At 41.3% G+C, this 21,736-nt stretch overlaps 3 protein-coding genes across 3 annotated transcripts in view; 1 reads left to right on the top strand and 2 right to left on the bottom strand.

Moving 5' to 3' along the window:
* Positions 1-63: 63 nt before the first annotated feature.
* Positions 64-1,857, bottom strand: LOC128712587 (neuronal acetylcholine receptor subunit alpha-5-like). The gene is made up of 8 exons (XM_053807479.1): positions 1,794-1,857; positions 1,555-1,709; positions 1,452-1,496; positions 1,249-1,358; positions 797-1,185; positions 559-699; positions 317-501; positions 64-240 (listed from the first exon to the last, which is right to left on the bottom strand). Exons 1-8 carry the CDS (start codon positions 1,855-1,857, stop codon positions 64-66), a joined length of 1,266 nt encoding a protein of 421 aa, XP_053663454.1.
* Positions 1,858-3,529: 1,672 nt separating this feature from the next.
* LOC128714683 (neuronal acetylcholine receptor subunit beta-3-like) lies at positions 3,530-5,333 on the bottom strand. Its single transcript, XM_053809558.1, has 8 exons — positions 5,270-5,333; positions 5,032-5,186; positions 4,928-4,972; positions 4,709-4,818; positions 4,251-4,639; positions 4,043-4,183; positions 3,777-3,961; positions 3,530-3,706 (listed from the first exon to the last, which is right to left on the bottom strand). Exons 1-8 carry the CDS (start codon positions 5,331-5,333, stop codon positions 3,530-3,532), a joined length of 1,266 nt encoding a protein of 421 aa, XP_053665533.1.
* A 3,577-nt stretch (positions 5,334-8,910) lies between these two features.
* The window catches only part of LOC128712089 (uncharacterized), a 31,103-nt gene continuing 18,277 nt past the window's right edge, over positions 8,911-21,736 (top strand). The window contains exon 1 of the mRNA XM_053806985.1: positions 8,911-9,000. Coding sequence (XP_053662960.1) covers positions 8,911-9,000 — 90 coding nt within the window. The remainder of the gene's footprint in view (positions 9,001-21,736) is intronic.

Raw genomic sequence — 21,736 nt, 5'->3', positions numbered from 1 at the left:
AATACGCTTTAAGCTATAGTATTCATTTTGTTTTCTTGATCAAGTATATATATTTATTTTCATTTAACTAGCGCAAAGCGCATAAGGATCATTTGAATCATGTTTAACATGCTGCATGGGCACATATATCCAAAAAAGCAGTAAGTAAATGAAAACGTACAACACAAAGACACAACGGTCGGTGAACTTCACAATGGTTGGCCAGTCTCTTAACTCGACATAACTCGTAAAGTCAGATGGCTGAAAGATAGAATGGGATTGTGAATGATAACTTTGATTGCGTAACATACAACGGACTTGTATTTGTGTACATTACTTTGTGACCGAGGCTGAGATATTCTGTCTGAACGAACAATTCCATCATTCGGTTGCTTGTCAGCGATCTCATCCATCGTATGAGAATTCTTGGCGGAGTTGTATGAAGATCGTGCATCCAACGCAGGATAAGTGTGATCACAAACAACAACAATGTCAATATCATCGATGCGATTCCAAACATCACTGCGAAAGTATATGTTTACGTGAATAGTTTCATTTAAACTTCTTAGATTTTCATACCTGCTCCTGGCACTTCTGTGAATCGAACTGATATGTCACAAACAAGTTGGAAATGGCACAGTAAAGATATCAAAATAATCTTCCTCTTCTCACTCGCAAGAGAATGCAACCAGCAGATGAAAATATTCAACATAACTAGACCTGTACCAAAACAACAAAATATTTATATATTTAATGGCGAATACGTATGTCTAATGGAGCATGTATGAAGTTGGAAGAAAATAATAATAATAATTACCAAATCCAGGAAAATACAACGCGACCAATACTACGTGAGGCGTATGTTCCAATTCGAATTTTAGTGCCTTGACGTTTCGTCTGGTAGCTCCCGGAATGTTCAACATTGTAGCGCTGGATGTAAACGATGTAATGCACCACTTGGCTGAAGCAGGATCAGCCCCCTTTGCCACAAACGTTTCAAATGGTAGGAAGTTAATTTCGTCCACGAGTTCCTGATCATGGTTCGAGAACCATGTCTGACAACCCATTGTATTGTAGGGCCAACGTGAATAATCATACGAACATTTGGCGTCGAGTAGACAAGTTGGTACACAGACCAATTTTCCTGTGTCATACAACACACAGTGGGGATTGTTGCAGGATAGGGAAGATTCACCTTCATAATCGCTTGAGGGATATAGAAAATTCACATTTTTGATGCTACAATTACAATTGCTAATGGTTACTTACGAATTAACATGCTCAAACCGTGGAATCCAAATTTCATCGTTGTTGGGAAGCAAGAAAGTAATGTTAGACCAGTCGGAAGCGTTCCATTGTAATGTCGTATCTTGCCACATCTTTGTTGCGTATGTAAAGGTAAAACAAATGTATAGAAATCCATTATTGCGCACAACGACAAAAATCAACGATTAGCTAGTAATTGTACTTACCATCTCGTATATCATTTCAACATGTAACGTTTTCGAGTACTCGATCTGTAACAAAGGGCAGTGAATGAAGTTATATGCCACCATCTTTCATATTCTTACGCACAACGTCAAATTTAAATAAATAGGAGGTCACTGTTATGTTGATCGTATCGAAATCACTTTTGGCAGGTCGTATCTTTGGATCGTATCCATTGCAGAACAAGTGTTGTTTGAGAGCGTTTTCCACATTGCCGGTTGTTTTATTGCAAAGAATGGGTGCTGTAAATATAACATAAGAATTGGTTCTAAAACAACGCAATTATACCATAGAGCCGAGCAGTTCGCGTGCTCTTTTAAACGTACTAGCTGGTTTCAACAGAAGCGCAAGTGTTAATAAACTCAAAATTAATGACGAAACAACTCCCATTTTAAAAAAGCTTCAGAGCACTATAGATTGTTAATTCGCATATTTACTTAGTAGTACAAGCACTGTGGACACACTAGTCGTCAGTAATGCTTCCAACGTTACGCATTGCGTTTTATAGCACAGCACGCTATGAGCTGACGTATGTGTTTAGGTAATTTGATATGCTCTGATAAGATTCATGGAACACAAGGCAGTAATGTTCTCGGGAAATATTTTTCTCGCTTCTAACGGCATCAGTTGGACTAAATGACGTACGTTACTATATGATTTTTTTAAACCATAAGTACCGATTAATCGTCATTACAAGGAAAACAAACAATTTTAATAGAGTAATAACTATAATAGTAATATTACAGAAGGAATATTAGAGAGAAGAGCACGAAAACTGGGGTTAATACATTTAAAACTGTACTTATTACGTATTGCCGTGAGTCTTCTTAAGAGGCACCTTAAGAGTTTGAGGATTTCTAGGATAAACAAAACAGCTATCTGATTCTCAGAAAGTGTGCGATAAAGTTGTTAAGAAAAAATATTGAGATAAATAGTCCAACAAATTGACAGCCCTCCGACTCCAATTATCGATCCGACCATATTCAATCGGTTTTGACTTTTAGTGTTTTACCTCTGTTTCCTTCCATATTTCCGCAATTTACCTGCGATTTTCCTTACACTTTTATGCCGGTAACACAATGCTTCAATTGTGGAGTTTTTGACGAATTTTATTTTCAGTTTTTCTGTAATTTTTCTTAAACATTCTTGAAAATTTTTTGGGTGGATTTGTATTCAACCTTGTAGGTAGACTTCGTTTATTAATCGTCTTACTCTGAGAAAATAAGAATTCTAACTTGAATGGGCCAAAAAGAACCTTGAACCCATCACTTTATCGATCTCGGTCAAGCGCCATCTTCAGTATGGATCTAACATGCTTACTCTATCGCTATTCACGGCCTAAAGAGACTTTACTTATTGGAACGTTTGGTGTTATTCGAATGACATGAATAATCAAAAAAAAAAGAACGATTGAAACATTCGGGGATGGAAAAACTGGACAAAACCCAGTTGTACTACGGATTTTGGATTTACACTTCTCGTTCAACCATGCAATCGTTTAGTACGTTAGGCTGGCCAACAGGAATTGTGTATGGATGGTGATGGCATATTCTACTATGCTCGCGGCGCTCACTGAATGACATAATTGTCCTTCATTTCGATGATGTTCGAACGCTACCTCAAAGATTTGTTGGGAATGTATTCGATCTGGAAATACATATTGTATATTTGTCATGCTGCCGATGAAATTACTTGACCGACTTAACAGAAGAGGAATATCCTAAGTCCTTTGCGAAGAATGAGATTGGGAGTAAAGTTTAATAACCCAAATTGTTACACATTATTCTTACAACTCTTCGATAGTAATCACTGATAAGTTCCAGTATCAAAGTCAAATTTATTCATTTTTATTATTTATTATTTATTTTGACAAGTTCACTTAGAAAAAGTAATAAATAATACACCTTTACTGAAGTCATTTATTGTACAATTTAAAAACTCCAGGACATTTATTCACGTTTTTATGTGGGACATATTTGCAAGACACACTCATTCATTTTATTGATTCAACAATTGTTGTGTTCACAATCATTATATTATTTTATGATTCTACGGTAATGTTTCAATTTGAACAAAGAGCATCAGGATCGTTTGAATTGTATTTGTCGTGTCGCAAGGGCACACGAATGCCGAGAAGCCACAAGTAAATGAAAATATACAACACAAATACACAACGATCGGCAAGTTTCACAATTGCTGGCCAATTCTTTAGCTCAGTATCATTCGTTTCAGCAGTTGGCTAAAAGATAGAATGGGATTGTAGGTGATAAGTTTGATTAGTGTAACACATACAAGACCGATAATATTACTTTGTGTCCGAGGCTGAGATATTCTGTCTGAACAAACCATTCCATCATTCGATTGCCGGTTAGCGATCTTGTCCATCGTATGACAATTCTTGGTGGAGTTGTATGAAGATCGTGCATCCAACGCAGGATAAGCGTGACCACAAACAATACCATTGTTAATACCATCGATTCCATTATGAATAATACTGAAAAATAACGGTGAGAGTGTATATTAAACATGGCATCAGAATTTTCGTTTCATGCTACAGTGATTTCGTTGTACACACTTATGCTTGGTATATTGGCGGAAATTATGATCATATCTATGAGCAGCATGGCGTGGCATACCAAAGACATCAAGGTGGTCTTCGTTTTCTCACTCGCGGTAGAATGCAACCAGCAGATGAACATATTCAGCACAACTAGAACTGTATGAAGAAGAAACATGCTTAACGACGAAAATATGTGATTAACAAACCGGGAATGAAGCATTACCGAAAGAAGGAAAGTACAGTATAACTAGTTCAATGTGAGGAGTCTGTTGCAATCCAAATGTCCATAGATAAACAGTACGCTTGGTAGCACCCGGAATATCCAGTGTTGTTTGGTTGGATGTAAACGATTTCATACACCACCTGGCTGTTTCGGTATTCCCGCGTGTAGCAATATATTTTTTATTCAAAACAAAATTAATTTCGTCCACGAGTTCCTTATCGCGATTCGCAAACCACATGTGACACGTTACCGTGGTGTACGGCCAACGTGAAAAGTCTGGCAAACATTTGGCAGATGTTTTGCAAATGGGCGCGCATATCAATTTTCCCGTTCGAGACAGCACGCAGTGCGGGTTGGAGCAGGATCGAGACGGGTCTCCTTCATAATCGCTTAAATGTGAACAAAACCAAAATATTGTTGCTACCATCGCAATTGTTTTTTTTTACTTGCTTACTTACGAATTAATATGCTCAAACTCCGGAAACCAAATTTCATCGTAATTGGGACGCAACAAAGTAATGTTCGACCAGTCGGAAGCATTCCATTGTAATGACGAATCTTGCCACATCTTTACAGTTGATCATGAACCAAGGAATACAAATCATAAACAAGTTCGTTATTTAAAATGCTGTTAAAAGATTCATTGAGATTATCGTAATGATTAATTACATTCTTACCACTCTGTAATTCATTACGAGCTCCATCAAGCTTCTGTGTAAATGCTGGAAAAAAGGATGCTTTCAAATTATATATTTAAATAATTAATATATAATGTATTTACCACTTCAAAATCATACACATAAGGAAGCACAGTTATGTTAATCGCATCGAATTCACTTTTAGCTGGCCGTATCTTTGGATCGTATCCATTGCAGAACAAGTGTTGTTTGAGAGAGTTTTCCACATTGTCGGTTGTTTTATTGCAAAGAATGGATGCTGTTAACATGTTATAAGAATTTCTTATTAAAGTATCTTATTCATTCTATAAAGTTATTGTAAATAATACCAAGCACACATACCTGCTGGTTTCGTAAGAACAACAATCATTAACAAAATGCACAATAATGGGAACACATTCCCCATTTTGAATACACTTTCGACTACCTAATGTTCACTATAGTTCGGTCATCACGTACCCTTTCTTCGCGAAACTTGCTCTGTAATTAAATAAATTGTCTGAAGCACTTCTTCTCCTAGACGTGCAGTTTTATAGTATGCCACCCTATAAGCTGACGCATCTGCTTAAGCAATACGATATGTTATGATAAGTTTCATGAGAAACTAAATAGAACAAGAACGAGCTCGTGTTTCAAATGGGCAGTTGCTACACTGATTGACGTCTGGTGATGTATGTTTTATCATCTCGGTGATTTAGAGGAGGATTATCGAGCAAGTACTGCACTTTATTGTACGGTTTATTTAACACACCAGAGTAATGATGAAAGTATTTAAAACGTGGCACGAGTATTAAAATAAATTTTATGGTAACTAGCGATTCATCCAATTAGGCATCGTCAAATGTAATTGTAGCTGTTTTGAACATCTACACAATTTGATAACGTTATCAGTCAAGCACTAGCGCGGAGCGAAGAAGTTAGATGAAACATACCTGGTGTCTGATGGATTTATAATATCTAAGAGCGTCAACAGATTTCTAGATCCAATCTCCCTGCAGTTGTAACTGTAGACTTAAGACTTGGACTAAAGCAAAGTGGCTTCATCGATATGCCGGAAATTAGGAAATAAGTCCGAAAAAAGAGGTTGAACGCATATGAGCAGCAGACAAACAACAAGAAAGAGCGATTGAAAGTGCTATTCAAAATATGCTTTCTGATTTGTGGGAAGACTTACCTAACCCTGAATAGTAACGACTGGTGTGAAGGAAGAATACTTAACCCAAACTCCCGGTTGAAACTTCTACGAAGGTTTTATTTATTCTTGTTTGAATATTGAACAATTAGGCCGTATGTTTCCTTCTCTTTCTACGGTTAACGATGAACAAAAAGGTTGTATCCTTCAGGACTTGAGCTGATCGGGGTATTGGTACGATGTGTTTTCTGGAAGTTGTTGACTTCATTAGCAAGATATACGCTCAGGAGGATGAAATCATCTGGCCTTGAGCCATTATGCTGAAAGAGTGCTCTAGAGTAGATGAATTGATTAATATATTTTTGTATTGAAGATCGCCAGACCCTCCAATGGCTCTTAGATTCTAAGTACTTCGATTCCAGGAAAAATTATGTTCTTTCCAATTCCAGCAACGCAACAAAAGCATAATCTTATCTCTAAGTATCTATTAGAATTCGTAAAATTAAGGAACTTTTTTTTCGATTATTATTTATTTAAGTCAATTAGTCGGGGCCAGGTATTCCCATCCAAACCGTTCTCCGGTACGCAAAACAACTTGGCAATAGAGGACGGAAAAAACTGAACAAAACGTACGAAGATGTAGTACTAAAATAACACAGAAGAAGAAGCTACTGTAAATTAGTAAATCCAATCAGCATTTAACGATTAATGTTTCTGATGTTTAGTTTCACATGATCGTCTGCCTTGCATTTACGACGCTACTTTAAATCATCCTCAGTTCGCAGATACCTTTCCAACTAAACCAGTGACATTGTACGTGTCCACTGACGATTCACAAGACTTGTCATTGCGTAAGATACTATTTACAGTTTGCTTTCGAAGAGAGTTTGAATTATTCAACAAAATTGAACTGCCCGTCAACAAAAATCCATAGTTGAAGAGAAAGAAAATGTTTATGCGCCGAAAAATGAATCATAGTTAAAAGTGTACAATAATGAAAAACTTTAACCGTGCAAAAAGTGAAAAAGTGAAGGCAAAATGCTGAATGTAAATACTTGATTATTCGTTGAGGTTAGGTTTGAGGGAAGGCTTCCCAACGATGGTTAAAAACAAGCTACTAATTTTTGCAGCACATTTATGAAATGGGATAGTAAACATGGCAATGTCGTTTCCTGGATGATGGATTTATTTTTCAAAATGATGTCATTGTATCAGTATACGTGAATAACGACAGTAGCTGATATCAGAAAGAACGACGAAAAATGAATGAAATATGATAATGATTGTAATGAAAAGTTAGAATTTTATGGTATTACTTGATTTTATTGATTTTTTTTTTAATATAATTTTTTTCTTCAGACAAGAAGTAATTATTTATTTATTACAAAAACGCTATAACAAATCATATTTTTAAATAAAACATTTTAGAGAATTAAGACCTACATAGAATCGAACTAATAACAGTGTAATTCTAACAACAGTTATAACAGTGAGTAAACTCCTTGCGATTTTTTTATCTTTACATTCACCAAATTAAACTTGTACAACTTAAATGGATCATGGTACAAGAGTTTTAAAAATGACTCTATAAGTGACAGTGACAATAAGACTCAACAAGAAAGAGAGCAAAACATATATTCATACAAAAGACCTCAACTAGTGGAGAGAGACGAACCTTTATTTTCCAATACATTCTATACATGTCGCTATGAGTGTCCAAGAACTTCAAGGACGTTAAATGCAATTATGCTAATTAAACGAAGAAAGTGAATTAAAACTAAGATTCCAACGATGTGAATTCCAACGATCATACCAACAGCTATTGAGATCGCAATCATATGTTTTCGAATTGATATGGCACCACAAATCGTACCTTTGCCAAATATTAGACCAGCTGCACGTGCTTCAATCTGTGGGTTTTGCGTTTTGCACGTTCAAGATTAACAGAGCTCGCCCAAAAGACCCATGTGCTAATGTGCTCTCGTGCTGTGTACACACATAAACGAGGACCCGTTCCATCGCAACGGAGTGGAATTTGTTGTGAATGAAAACGAAAACGACAGCGAACCTCCCCGCTGCGAACTTTCTTACGCAGATGAGGTGGGTCGTCGCGTACTCCACACGTTTCGGAAGAAATGGATGAAAGGGAAAGAGAAAGATCCCCATCCCGGTTCGGGTGGGCCGAAACGGATGGATGGCTAGATGGATGGGCCGAGAAAGTGCACTTTGCGGTGGAGCGAGAAGCCGAACGCGCGCTGAAAGACGTCTTGTGCTGACGAGCCCCACCATTCCGAACCGAGCCTAGCGAAACCCGTGCGAATCGACTCTGTCGGATCTGGTGGGAACGTTGTGCTTCGGGTGCTAGGCGGCGTTAAGAGTGCAAGGAAATTGGTCGTACCAGTGGAGCCTACCGATCGGCGGTGCTGTTCACATTGCTTGCATTTCAACGTTGAACGTCCACGGAACAGGACGCTGTGACGGAGTCTCGCAACTCGGTGCAATTCGGATATCTTGGATGGATTCTTTCTAACGCTGATCGGTCATCTCAAACGACCTTTTCGCAGGATTTTCCTGCAGTGTTTGTGACGAGTGTAGTGTGTATGTGTTGTAGAGGGTGTGTGAATTCACCGTAAAATTGTGCTGTTTGTTTCAACAACCGTGTAAGGAGGAGCGTGCGTGCTACAAGGAGTGGTTTAGATTTGTAGTTCAACTGTCTTAAAAAGAGGCATCTGTATCCTCGCATCCTCGGGATAATCACTCAAGTGCAAAAGATAGATCAGTGCAATTCTGGCCTCTAAACCGTCGTAGTGTGCAAGTGGAATAGAAGAAGCCGAAGAACAGAATTTAAAATATGAAGCTTCCGGCTTTGCTGTTCAGCCTCGGGCTAATAACAGGTGTGCTGTCGCAAGGATTCGGACAGCAGCCCCCGCCATTCCGACCGGTGAGTAGTAGACGCTGTACAGCAGCAGCAGAAGCAACACAAACTGACGACTCAAAGTCAGCTCTCACTTTCTCCGATTCTGCCACACTTGATCCGCACCGCGCACAATAACAACAGCAACAGCAGACAATATTGATAAAGTGTGAGAAACAGGGAGAGTGACGCAGGGAGACGTGTGCGCATGCAAGAGAGCACACCAGGCATGGGCTGATAGATAGGAAAGTCTTAACAGAGCCCGAACGAAACCGGTCTGTGACAACGCAGCCATCTTTCTTCCGTGGACATCCCGTGCAGACAGTCGAAGGTACACGGGGTCGAACGTGTCGATGTGCCAAAAACCGGACGGAAAAGGCTACGGCCCTTGCGTAGCCAGTGTTGTCCCAAAATGTGGGCTCCCCCGAAAAAAAAAAACATCACCCGGGAGAGAAAGAAATCAGTCGCTTGGTGTGGAAAGCATTGCTTTTTTGTTGTTGCTGTTTTGCTTCACCAAATCTCGCCCCACGAAAAGCCACGACCGGATTCCAGCGCAAGTGGACGCCCGTTCGCTCTCTCGATGCGGTTTTTTTTTGTACACCAGCACCCAAAAAGAAGAAATAAGCAAAAGATAATAAAATCGAGCCCAAAAAGTGGGCCCAAATCGACCTCCGCCAAGGGAAGTTACACGATCCGGACAAACTTACGCGACATTGACTGTGGTCCATGCCCATGGGTCCGTTTTTGCTTCCTTTGACCTTTAAGGTCTTTTGTGGTCGTTTCGAATTTTCTCTTTCACTTTGCGATTCCGCTGACGCCATCCGCAGGTGATGGTAAGATGGGCAGGTTCGGCAAACCGGGCAGGAAGATTGCGATCTTCCGCGATCGGGGCGCCGAGGATCACGTTCGGCGTGCACCGTTTGGACGCGGGCCTGTTTATTTAATTCAAGCGGGATCTTACGGCATTTAAAATTTTGCGCTAGTGAGCTAAACAGCCAGTTGGAACCAGCATTTTTTTCCACCCGGATCTGTTTACAAGGGTTGGAAAATTTAAAATTTTAATCACCTGCTAGTGCGCAATCGAACTCTGCAGCAGTTGGTGGGATTGAAAATTGACTGGGAATTGATTGCATGAGACCGGTGCGCCATGAGATGGGAACCCATGACGAGGAGGTCAGACTTGCTTGTTGGATTGATCTTTTGTGAGACACTTTGCTTTCCTTGGCATGTTTTTATTTGGTTTTGTTTTAATATTTGTACTAGTACAGGCCATAGGTTTGGCCATCTTGTTGATTTCGTTTTCGTTTCGTTTCCCGGCAAAACCGTTCTCGACTATTTGACCAAATAACATTGGGATATTGTCACCATTGACACTACCAAAACTGGGAAAACGGAAAAAAGTCCTCCATTTGCAACGGCACCAGGCTTGGGTCGGTTGCTCTTGTGCTCCCCATTGTTGAGTCAACAAGCGGTGTTTGCTTCGTAACACGATGCCAACCTTACCAGCCTCCGAAAGTGAAGACGATAGTGCGATCAATGAACTCGTGGGGAATCAGCGAACAAACGTCTCACGATTCGCAACGACTCCAACACTCCCCAACGGGGAAGGTACAGCGAACATGGGATGGGGTGATCATGATGATGCTGATGATCAACGATCATTCGACGCGCGTCTAGTTGTACACACGTGTGGAAGCTGCTGTTTGAGTATATGCGTCAGTTAGCTCGTAGGAAGTTCTTTCCACGACGCAAGAGACGATAACTAACGTCGTCTTTGTCGTCGCCGTCGTGACCTACTGAGACCGCGCATGGCACGTCTCTGATGTACTTCACCTTCAGCAAGACGCTCAACGTACGGATGGCACAGGCAAACGAAGAAAGCACGATGCGCAACGAAACTCTACACGATGTAGCGAACCTATCGCGACGTAGCGCATATGATCGCAAATGGCACAGTGGTGAAGATGTGCCTCGAAAGCCAGCGTTGGCCGGAATGTCATCAAGAAGTTCCTCGCGCGAAAGGTGGAAGAAAGTGAAATATTCATTGGTATGTTACGGCAGCTTCGTTACAGCCACCAGCACCTGTACGGCAAACGTACGGCAAGAAGGATCAACGTCGTCCGCGCGTTCAAATTCACCGTGCGCGAACGCAACTGCATGCATGAAACATTCGTACGGTTTATCATTTTCATTTTCGACAAGTGTCATGTGCTGTTGGTTTTTCCTGTTTTCTTCATATTTCGCTTCCTGCTTGTCCTACTTCAACGTGCACATTCCTTTTTCGGGCGAACGAAACAATTTTGCACGCGGCAAAGCGGCGAAATTTCTCCAAAAGCTGAACCTGTTTTGTTTTGTTTTTGTTTTCTGCGGGGTGTACGAACAACATGTCTTTTTATCGTGTTAAGTGACCGCCTCGATATGCTCAACATACATGTCAAGCGTCGCCTGTGACTTACAGTGGAGTGTAAAAATTTTTATTTTCTGCTTCCTGTTTCTTTAATTTCACTACGTACCAAACAATTTGCCATGAGTGCAGTGAGCCAGCAGCAGTGAGAATTTTGAAATATCGGTTTCGACTCGACTCCGTCTGAAATATGTAAACTTGACACAACAAGCGTGCTATTGCACCATCGTTTTACCGACATTATGTCGCAATGAGTCGCTATACTTCGATTGTGCTGCCCATCTTAACCGAAATACCGCATCGTGTCTTCAAGTTTACGCAATCCACCGTCGGATCGGACACGATTTCAGCAACCGATCGATGCACATCACCGAGTTGAGCTCGCCTGTGGGGAAACAGGATGTAAACTTGTAGATCGGTAAGAAGACCAATCCGACCGTCGTGACTCCGCGCTCTGAGCCACGCATCATTCCAGTCTGCTGTTGTTCTGGACATGGTGTTTTATATTTTTAATAACAAAGCGAAAGCTCGCTCTAACATCGGACTGCACCGTCCGATGCGATGCTCAACGGTCCGAGTAAGTGATCGGAAAGCGGTTAGCAAAGGCGTGCAAAGAAACATCCCATGCCGATGGAGCAACACGTTTGCAATCATCAATTAATCGATCCGCCCGTCGAAGATACATGTGCACGTAAGGCATCGTACCGGAACGGATGGTGGCGCCTTACTAGCGCAAGATAAATACATCAACCTAGTCAGCCACCATGTCCGAAAGGGAAACGGGGATTTCTTGAGCTGCATCAACTCCACCTTCGCGTTATGGAGTGGCCACCGAGTGTTGGCTAGCACCTGTTTTAACCACCCGAAACATTATCACATCGTATTTCTGCGCGTACGGGGACGTCGATCGACGAACGAAAATGATCACCAAACGGATGTAAACGGTAGATTTCCATTATTGAGCGAATTATTTGTTGTGGTTAAGCTTTACGATACCGTAATCGTATACGATTGCAGACGGCGCGGCCGTAAAAAGTAAATGGATCTGCTCGGCGGCTTAATCCGTGCCATTGCCAATGCGTGATGAGATGGAGCAGAATTTACAGCGCCGCGTGTGTCACAGCTGACTGAGCTGAGCTGCATTTCAAGAGGGAAAAACACGTATTGCGAAGAGAAAATAGTGGCTCAAGTATATCTTGGGTGGAATTTAATTTCAAGCCAGTCATGAAACAGTACGCCGAAAAGTATGTGTCGAAATAGAAATATTAATTTTTCATGCGTATGTTAAATGTTTGATCTGTTGAAACGTTTATCAACAAGGGTTCCATATAAAGGGAACGATTTGTTCATCAAATCATTGTTGTCTGTCGCTTCCTCAGTAGACAGCGGTACATGTTGTGTGTTGAGATTTCAGCAAGCAGCATACTAAACCGATGGGAGCGTCCCATAATGGGTCATGTCATTTACAACACCCATGAGTGCAATCCTTTTCTGCAAATACATCACCTCAATGCGGTGTGTTTTTTTTGTTGCTTCTCACAACTAATCACTGCCCTCCGGGGGTATCATATAGCTCAGCGCAAAACCATCCAAACGATCGTTGTAAAATTAAATTGCGATTAAATCAATCATAAAGCTCCCAACACTGACCGCGGTGGGAAGATGTTAGATGCCGTCGAAAGCCACCGTCCAGATGGTTTGGGCACGTCCGTAACAACGGCTTCAGCAGTGACGGCGCGGGCAGCGATGCGGTGTCCGGCCTGTTCCGGCACCCTTAAGCTTATTCCCAACGGGAAAAAAACCCATCCCGAAAAAGCCGGCCAGAAGTGAAGAGAGCCAGCCAACAAGTGCGTTGAAATAATTGTGTGCGGACTTACGTAAGCTGCTCATCCATCTCACGCCGATCACGATCGTCACTGATGCTCGATGTCGCACGAAGATGATGAGTAAGGCGGAAGGGAAACTTTTACTTTTCTTCCGCTGTTTGGTGTGACTTTTGGGCAATCTTTGGTCATCTTTACCACTACAACAGCATCCGCAATCCATTTTAGAGCAGCAGTCCGATTTCGGCAGTAAACCATAATCGCTGATCGTTGCGTAAGAGACAATTGTTTGATAAAGTTAAACTGTGAGTGTGCATTTGTCATATCAACTTTAAATTGTTTTGTTAACTATGTAATGATCTTTACACAATACATCATGTAACATCAAACCTCTCTTTGCTCGTCTTTCTATATTTTGCAGATGCAGTAGTGGTTAGAACACACGTTGTTCATTTTTTAGAGAAAGTTTAGTGCAACGATTTAGTGCAGATATTTACTCAGAATATTAAATGTTTATTAAGTGAGAAGAGTGGTTTAGCAATTGTTCAGCAATTGCATTGTTCATTGATCATGTTTACAATTACCATATTTTAGCAAAACATTACGCAAAGCAGCTTTCAAAGAGGATTGTAACGTAGACATTGTGAAGTTGAACTGTGATGAACATAACGTCTTCTTCTTGGCGTTACGACCCACTAAACCATTTCTAGCTCACTAGACTTTTTTGACCACATAGCAAGATTTTAAGGGCTTGCTATGGGTGATAGATCCGGATGGGATTTTACACCGGTTCTGTCGTTTAAAGACCGGCCCCGCTACCCATATACCATCGGACAACCCCGAGCGACATTACATAATAAGTTCGAATACACTTTAGCAATTAAAAAAATACAATAGTTTTTGTTAGTTATATGTTATTAAAAGCTATGTTTGAAATAACATCTACAATATTTCTTTTGGAAAACCTCGAAATTAGTACTTCTTTACAAGTTTCATACGTTTCTCGAGCCTGACAGAAGCGGCACGCACGAACTTCATGGGAATTTCATAAGAAATTGTAAAATGTATCGTCTTGAACTGACCCATACAACTTCAACAACTTCATATTCGTTGAGAATGAACATCACCAAACAAAAAGTCGGTTCATATCCGAAGAGCTGAGAGTCTACAAGTGTCCAGAAAGTCGGTTAAATCGTAGAATTTGTGCTCATTTTCATCGAATCTTAGGAGATTGGAGACAACATCCGTCTCCAAAAACATAGTTTTATAGTGCATCGCGTTGCATTTAGCATTGTTGTTGCAAAGTTTGGCTTCCACGTTTTGAAAATGTCTCCCAAACCATCGGGGGCTATAAATTGGGGAAGCAAGGAATAAGATTGAGAATAATGAATTCTAAACCACCGTGTAAAAAGGAAGAGAATCGGCTCGACTGGAGGATTGATACTCGGGATGTCAATACAGAATAAGTACAATGCGCTTACTAATTGATACCTAGTAGTCCTAGAGAAGTGAAAATAACCTTTTTATATTCGGTCAACATTTAGTTAACGTTTGTCAGAAATATGCAATTAGTTATAAATTACTCTACATTCGAAATTTTTTCATCATTTTTAAAATGCAATCATTATAATTTTAAACAATTAAAAATCTAACTGATCTTACAAATACTGCATTCACTGTTCATGGACTGGACTTTGGTTGTTCGATTGTAACATCGAATTTTTTCATCTTCCAATCATCCAAAAAAACATCTTCATCAAATCAGCTTCAGCCAGTTTCCTCCCATTTGTATTTTGCCACTTCCTCCTCGCGTACACATTGATAGAATGTCAATACATCCTCACGGCTTATGTGATTTTCGCGACTTTGCGGCTGTCTAATTAATTTCAGTCAACAGCCAGCGGCTAGCGCATCCATCACAATCCCTGGAAAGGTACAACTAGTGATTTACCGCGAAAATACAGGTTTCCATTGCCAAGCAGGCACTGTTAGTTGGTGAAATTTAGCTGATGACGCTCTCACCCATCTCCGTGCGCCTGCAGTGCCATCCCGGCGATCACGCTTTCCGAATCACAAACGTGCGTTGCATTGGCTGGTTGCATTGTTTCGCAATGGTTTCGTTTGGCTAGCGGCATTTTTCCCTCGGTATCAATAATCCTTCCCCGGCGAGATGGAAGCAGTGGAAAATGATTTTCTTCCGAAGGCTTACGGTATATTAGGAGGCACCGATCAAAAGTGCCTACCTGATCGGCTGTGGCCGTTGTGTTCAATCAGGCGAATGTGGAGAACGTAGCAGCATTGAAAAAGCTCGCGCACAACCACACGCCAAAACGCGATGCGCGCATGCATTTCTGGCGAGCGAAAGCACAAACGTTCCCAGCCTTTAGGTGAAACCCAAAACCAAGCCAAATCAACCATCCCCAACAGCGCACCATGATCCGTTCGTTTCGTTTGCCATTTTGTAAATTCCTTGCTTGCCTTTTTTTTTGTTGGTGGTTTGTTTGTTACTTTCTTCATGTTGCATGAATTCCTTCCGTCGACTGCGGTCTGTCTACCTCGGCACGCTGGGTACGTCTGCATTTTGCAATAGAAATTTCTCCAAATCCGCTTACGCGAATGCCTCTCATCGTCACAGCCATATTTCGCATCATCGAAACAGAAGCACCGATCGCCGGTGCACGATTCGAAGTCGAAGCTCGTAAAGAAGCGACTTTCTTAGGCTGCCGTTCTACCCCCACTCGCCCGCCGGGTTCCGTATCGGATGTGAAAAATCCGGCTCGCGTGATAGTGCGAACGGATCGATTGATTTGAATGAGGAATGAAGCGACGTAAGAGCGGGGTGTTCGGAGTCGGAATAAATTAAACCCATCGCCATATGTACACACACAAAAGAAGATCCTCTATTCGTGCCTTCTGGCCGCTTGGGCGCTTTTCATAGGGCATCTGCGCAGGGTAATGGTAAATGGCCGCACGAAAGCGCACTCATCTTCGATAACGGCGACACGTGAGATGCGCTTCATGAAGTTGCGCCGTTTCGGAAAGTGCAACCAGAGAGGAAGCTTTCTTCAACCCATGCATCCCTTTCACGGCGAAGAACCATCGAAACGATTTCGATACTTGTTATCCCCACAGGCGAAATCGTTTGCTAAGCCTATCCAAAGCGTGTTTGGTCGTGAAGTAGGGACATCGCGCGATATTTGTGCCCGATTACTATCGACATTGATGGTGGAATTAAAAGAAATGTGCGGGTGTGTGCCCCAAGGTGGATGCGAAGAATTCGCATGGTGAGTCCATGGTTGGATACTCGCTGTCGATACGAATAGTAAATGAAGTCGTAATTGCCGCCACCGTAAGGCGTGTGAAGGTAACGTGCATCTCTGCCTCAGTGCAGAAGAACGGCTGTCGTGAGATGCGTGGAAACCCGATCCAAAATGAGAAAGAATTTTTGATGTAAAAAACGCCCATGAGCTGGTTATTTGGGCAGGGTCAGTAAAACGGACGGAATCAATTGGTAAAAGAAACAATTTCAAAACAATGATCACAAATTGGTGCGTTTAAGTAACGGTTTTGGTGCAATTACATGTTTTGTTAGTAACAAAAACACAACATAATTATGCAACCGTAAGGTGCCACGACACAACGTCCTTGCAATTGGTACAGAACGAAGAAAGAGAAATCCTGTCCCTAAATATAGGCGTAACAGGTTACAGTTAAAGGTTGGAAGTCACAATCATGTGGCAATGATCGTGTAATTCAAAACGAGCCATTTAAACGGAACATTTGGAGGTAATGGCGAAAGTTCATGATGAACATGTTCTTTTTGGCACTAATTTTCTCTGTGTTTGCAGCGTATCCTTGGTACATGCATAAAACACTCCCCAGCATATTGCCTTGCGCGGGCATTTAAATCACTTGATCCTGCTTAGCGCATGCTTACGAGCGAGAGGTGCGATAAGATCGTAATTAAAAGTTTACACCTCCTTCCTTTGCTGGCAACAAACTCACCTGGCCGGACAAGCTGGGTTGAGTACAACATTGTAGCGGCCGGCGATCAGCGTTTTCACCTTTCGTTACGCCCGATCGAGTAATCTGATAATGATCAGACCGAGAGAATCAATTTAAGATAATATCTCCCGTAGCGATAAATGATTTAAAGCCAGTGGTCAGCAAACTTCTCGAAGCAAAGCGCCATAATGTGATAAAAATGAATGTGAACTAAACCACGAAATTGTGAACACCATATTAATAATTCGAATTTCGTTAATTTATGGGTGAATTAGAAAAAATACTTTTTTTTTTACTAATATGACTAAGGTATACTTAAGGAAATAAACAATAAAATTTGTTAACAAAAATATTCTAACTCTCGGCCGAGTACACCCGGAATAAAGTGCCCTTTTACTATTCGGAGAATGAAATGTCTCCAAACTATTGTGACTTGTACTTCAGCATAAGACTCCAATAGATTTAAGCAATACGGTGTGGCTGTATTTCATGAAAAAAAATCTTATTTAAACATTTGTTGCAATTAAACCCTTCAACGATTGTGTAAAACCGCTTAATTTAACATTCATACATTTACGAGAAATGATAAATGTAATGTATTTACTTATATACGATATACATATGTGTGCCATCTAGTGTTAAAAGACCAATATAACGTTGCAGAGAGCAGAAATTACGTACTTTTAGATACTTCGTAGCCGTATATTAACTGAACAATCAATTTATAATTGTTCAAAATTCTTTTAACAGTACATTCTTGTAACATAAATTCATCAAACTTGTAGTACGACACAAGTAACAAGGTAACCGAACCATTCAAATGCAAGGGATATAGGATACCAAGTTCAAATTGTTCTCAAGGAAAATAGAAGGTTTGAAGGTTTAGAGTATATTGGCATATTCCCATAAAATATTTAAAACCAAGCCAAATAAAGGGATAAAAATAATTCTACAAATATGGATCATTTTTGAAAAAGATTGAAGGGAGTGGATAGGGAGTCGTACTTTCAGGACTGTTCCCCACTGTTCTACAGGAATGGCTTTAGACGAAAGCATTTCAAGCTCGATCCATTGAATTGGAATTGATAAAAACGGAACTGCAGATGCTTGTCATATTTGTAATCGAGCGCACTCAATTGCGATATTCAGTTTATATATACTTTTTTTTAATGCATGTATGATAGCGGCATATAAGGGCGTACAAAAACGAGTCACCGTTCCACCTTCGTTTGTTAGTGGGTAATGTTTCTGCACACCTTCAAACGATGCTTGTAGCATTTTTTATGGCAATTTCGTCTGCTGCATTCGGTCGATTCACTGCACGCATTGTGCGCGAGTACCGTTCGATGTTGGAACAAGGCGTGCAAAAAAAAAGTGATTACGCGCTAAATGAAGCAGCAGTTAGATGAACAGACGAGCTCAGATGTCGGGTTTCATGGGTTCCGATGAGGGGGAATCTTAGCTCGAATAGTTTTCAGACCGTTTCAAGCGCTAGTCGCTGTTCGTGCAGTTTTCACCTGCATTTTGTGTGTTGGGGGTGGAGTACATACTAATGATGAGGTGTTTGTATTTTCCCTTACGAAGTAGATGAGTCTCTTCGATTCGAACATTATTTTGTACCTCTTCCAAAAAACATACACACTCAACAAACATGTAACATCTATTACAATAGTTGGCTCATTAAGCAGGTGTAGTAGTGCATTTGTTTCAAATAAAGCTTATATTAGCAACATAAAGTGGTATTAAAAAATGTTTTTATAACATAAAAAACAGCAGGCAAAACAGCAAACAACATTAGAGACCGACTGTGCGCTTCTTCGTACAGTAAAGTGAATTTAATTAAAACAATGTACAATATGACGCACAGTAGCTGATGGAGATTACCCTTACACACACACATCTTCTCTTCATTTCCGTTCGTCAATTAATTACGAACACATTCCAAAGCTCAATTAGCAGGGGAAAGATTAAAACTAGACTTTAAAATTGTCTTCCCCTTTCGTTAAAGTCCGTCGGTCCATTCACTCCAACGGGCCGCGGCATGCCATAAAACCGCGATTTGTTTTTTGTTTGTTTGCCTTCGGTATCGAGAAATGGACGCGTCTGCCGTTTACGACCCCAGCGTGTACCCCACACCGAAAAGGCTCCGGGTGCTACTATATATTCGGTTTTATAGGATCTACCGCAGTCGCAGCCGCGGTGTGGGTTGCTGATCAAAAGAAATCCCGATTTGCGGCCGAAGCACCACCAGCAAACCCATGCGAACGTCGTGTCTTTGGGCGGTGGTATTAGCTTAGCCGAAAAGTCACTAGACGCATAGCAGAACTACCCTTAAAGATCACTGGCGAAAGTGAGCCTCTGATACATCTGTACCAGCGCATCATAGCATGAACATAATCGTTTCTCTGCTAGATCAAACTTTTGTGCATGGGAGACAAGAAAAATACACGAAATGGAAAGTGATGAAGAGGTTACTCGGTCTGTCACTGACGTTGCCAAGATCGAGCACGGTTTGAAGGTTTGAAAAACAATCCAATCGAACAGCACTTCCGAAGGTCATGCTGGACGAATTGGACAAGTGTAATATGCACAATTTGCTTTAATCGTCCAGCCCGTACCGATGCGGTGCTAATGGATTTAATTATTATGATGAGCTGGTGTTGTTTTTTTTTTTTTGTTGGCTACACCACTCTTGTCGCCTAGCCATTCTTTTGCTGATGGCATCTTCTCGAAAGGTTTCACTTTTTTACGGAATGGGTTTTTTTTCGTTGTTGTTTTTATTCGCCTCTTTTCGCGGCGATATGCGTGTTGTGCCGTAAGACAAACTTCCGACGTGTAGACAGTAATCGTTACCGGACCCGGGCACGTTCACTATTCAAATCGTCCACCACACGCACCATCGCCACAGATGATGATGGCGCTGCCAAAGATTAATTAATTTTAATTTTGCGTTGAGTTTTTTTCTCTTCTCGCTCATCTTAACGCAACCTGCGTACGCTTCCAATTGCTTTACATAATTCTTTCTACTGATCGCACCACTTCGAGCACACGGGGCGAGCGGTAACGAATTAGAAGCGATTTTTCATTGAATTTCTCCGGCCCAAAGATAGGCCGAACCGATTCGCAGCTTCCTTTCACGCAGCGTGGGTCGGACCGGCGGTAGTCCAGCGCGGGACTACATCCGGTACCGGCGTGGGGCCATAATTGACACTGGTACGGTGCAAGGTTGACGCTAATTTTGTCATTACGCTGGCCACCTGAACGAGGAGGTGTGATGATGTGAACGCTGCTGCCAACCGTTGAAAGCTATTTCCATTTTTCCACGATCGGGAGGGTTACCGATCATTTGTTAGTGTCGCGTTTCGAGGCCATTTGTAACGCGGCACGCTCCGCTCCGGGGAATCGGATCAACGCTCACGTGTGGTGAGGTTCGTTTCCGGTTTCACCTCACACGTGTGTTGACATTTGCTATTAATCTTCGAAGGGTTTAATCCAACTCGGAAGATTCGCCACTATACAACAAATGCACACACACACACACTCTCCGTAGGTTTGTGATGGAAAACTGCAAGTCTGATTGATGGTAGTAATCGAAAGCTTAAGACATTTAAGAGACATTGCAAATGCTTGGAACGCTTCCGGCGAATGAGTGAAATGCGGCGATACATTAATTTTGCATTAATTACCCTAATTATTAACGAATAAAATGTTTGTTTTAATTTATTGCTTTGACAACAAATGTTTCGCGGTGTTATGGTACCGTCATAAACAAAAAAAAACTAACACTCTCTCTCTTTGGAACTATTTGAAACTCTCATCCAACACGATAGCTCACGTACGATAGCTAACAAACTCATTATCACTTTCAACTTCCGTCCGGTTGACCGTATCTCCGATGCGATCGGTATTTGGGTTAGTACGAGCCGAAGGTGTGTGACTTTCATCCGTTGGGTCGACCCACAACCACCGACGACAGGAGAAAATGTTGCACCCCGTTTAAAATCCTGTCCCCAGGTCTATTTCCAGCATAGCAACAACAACACCGGAGAAAGACACCAAAATAACCCCAAATAAAAACAAGGTCACCTGAGATACTCCTGTGCCAACGAGCTACCCAGCAAGGCCGTGGTGGGACGAAGTGATCGGACGTTGAATAAAAATATTCGTCGTTTTCGTAGCGAAATTAGAAGCGAGTGAGTTGAATTCCAGTGGTATTTCTGCTAAAATGTGCAAATCCACTTTCTTTCGATGATCGTTTTGTGCAAAACATGTGGAAAGCATCGCTTAAAAAAGGAAAGCAATTTGTAAGATAATTCGTTCATGAATATTGAGATACTTTCCCGCGCTATTGACTCTGCTATTGACTGATATATGAGTCGTGCTATTTGCATGTTCTCGCTAGTTTCGTCCTGATTTGGAGAAATGATAATTCTGCCTATCAACACTTTTTGCTGGTACTTATGTTTGGCCATAGTGCAATATAGAAATCGCACCGCACAAGGGGCCGTTCAGATAGCAATCGATCGTGTTG

Source organism: Anopheles marshallii, chromosome 3 (genome assembly GCF_943734725.1).
Source record: "Anopheles marshallii chromosome 3, idAnoMarsDA_429_01, whole genome shotgun sequence".
In the NCBI taxonomy this organism is placed as follows: domain Eukaryota; kingdom Metazoa; phylum Arthropoda; class Insecta; order Diptera; family Culicidae; genus Anopheles; species Anopheles marshallii.
This window is presented reverse-complemented; position numbering and strand designations above follow the sequence as displayed.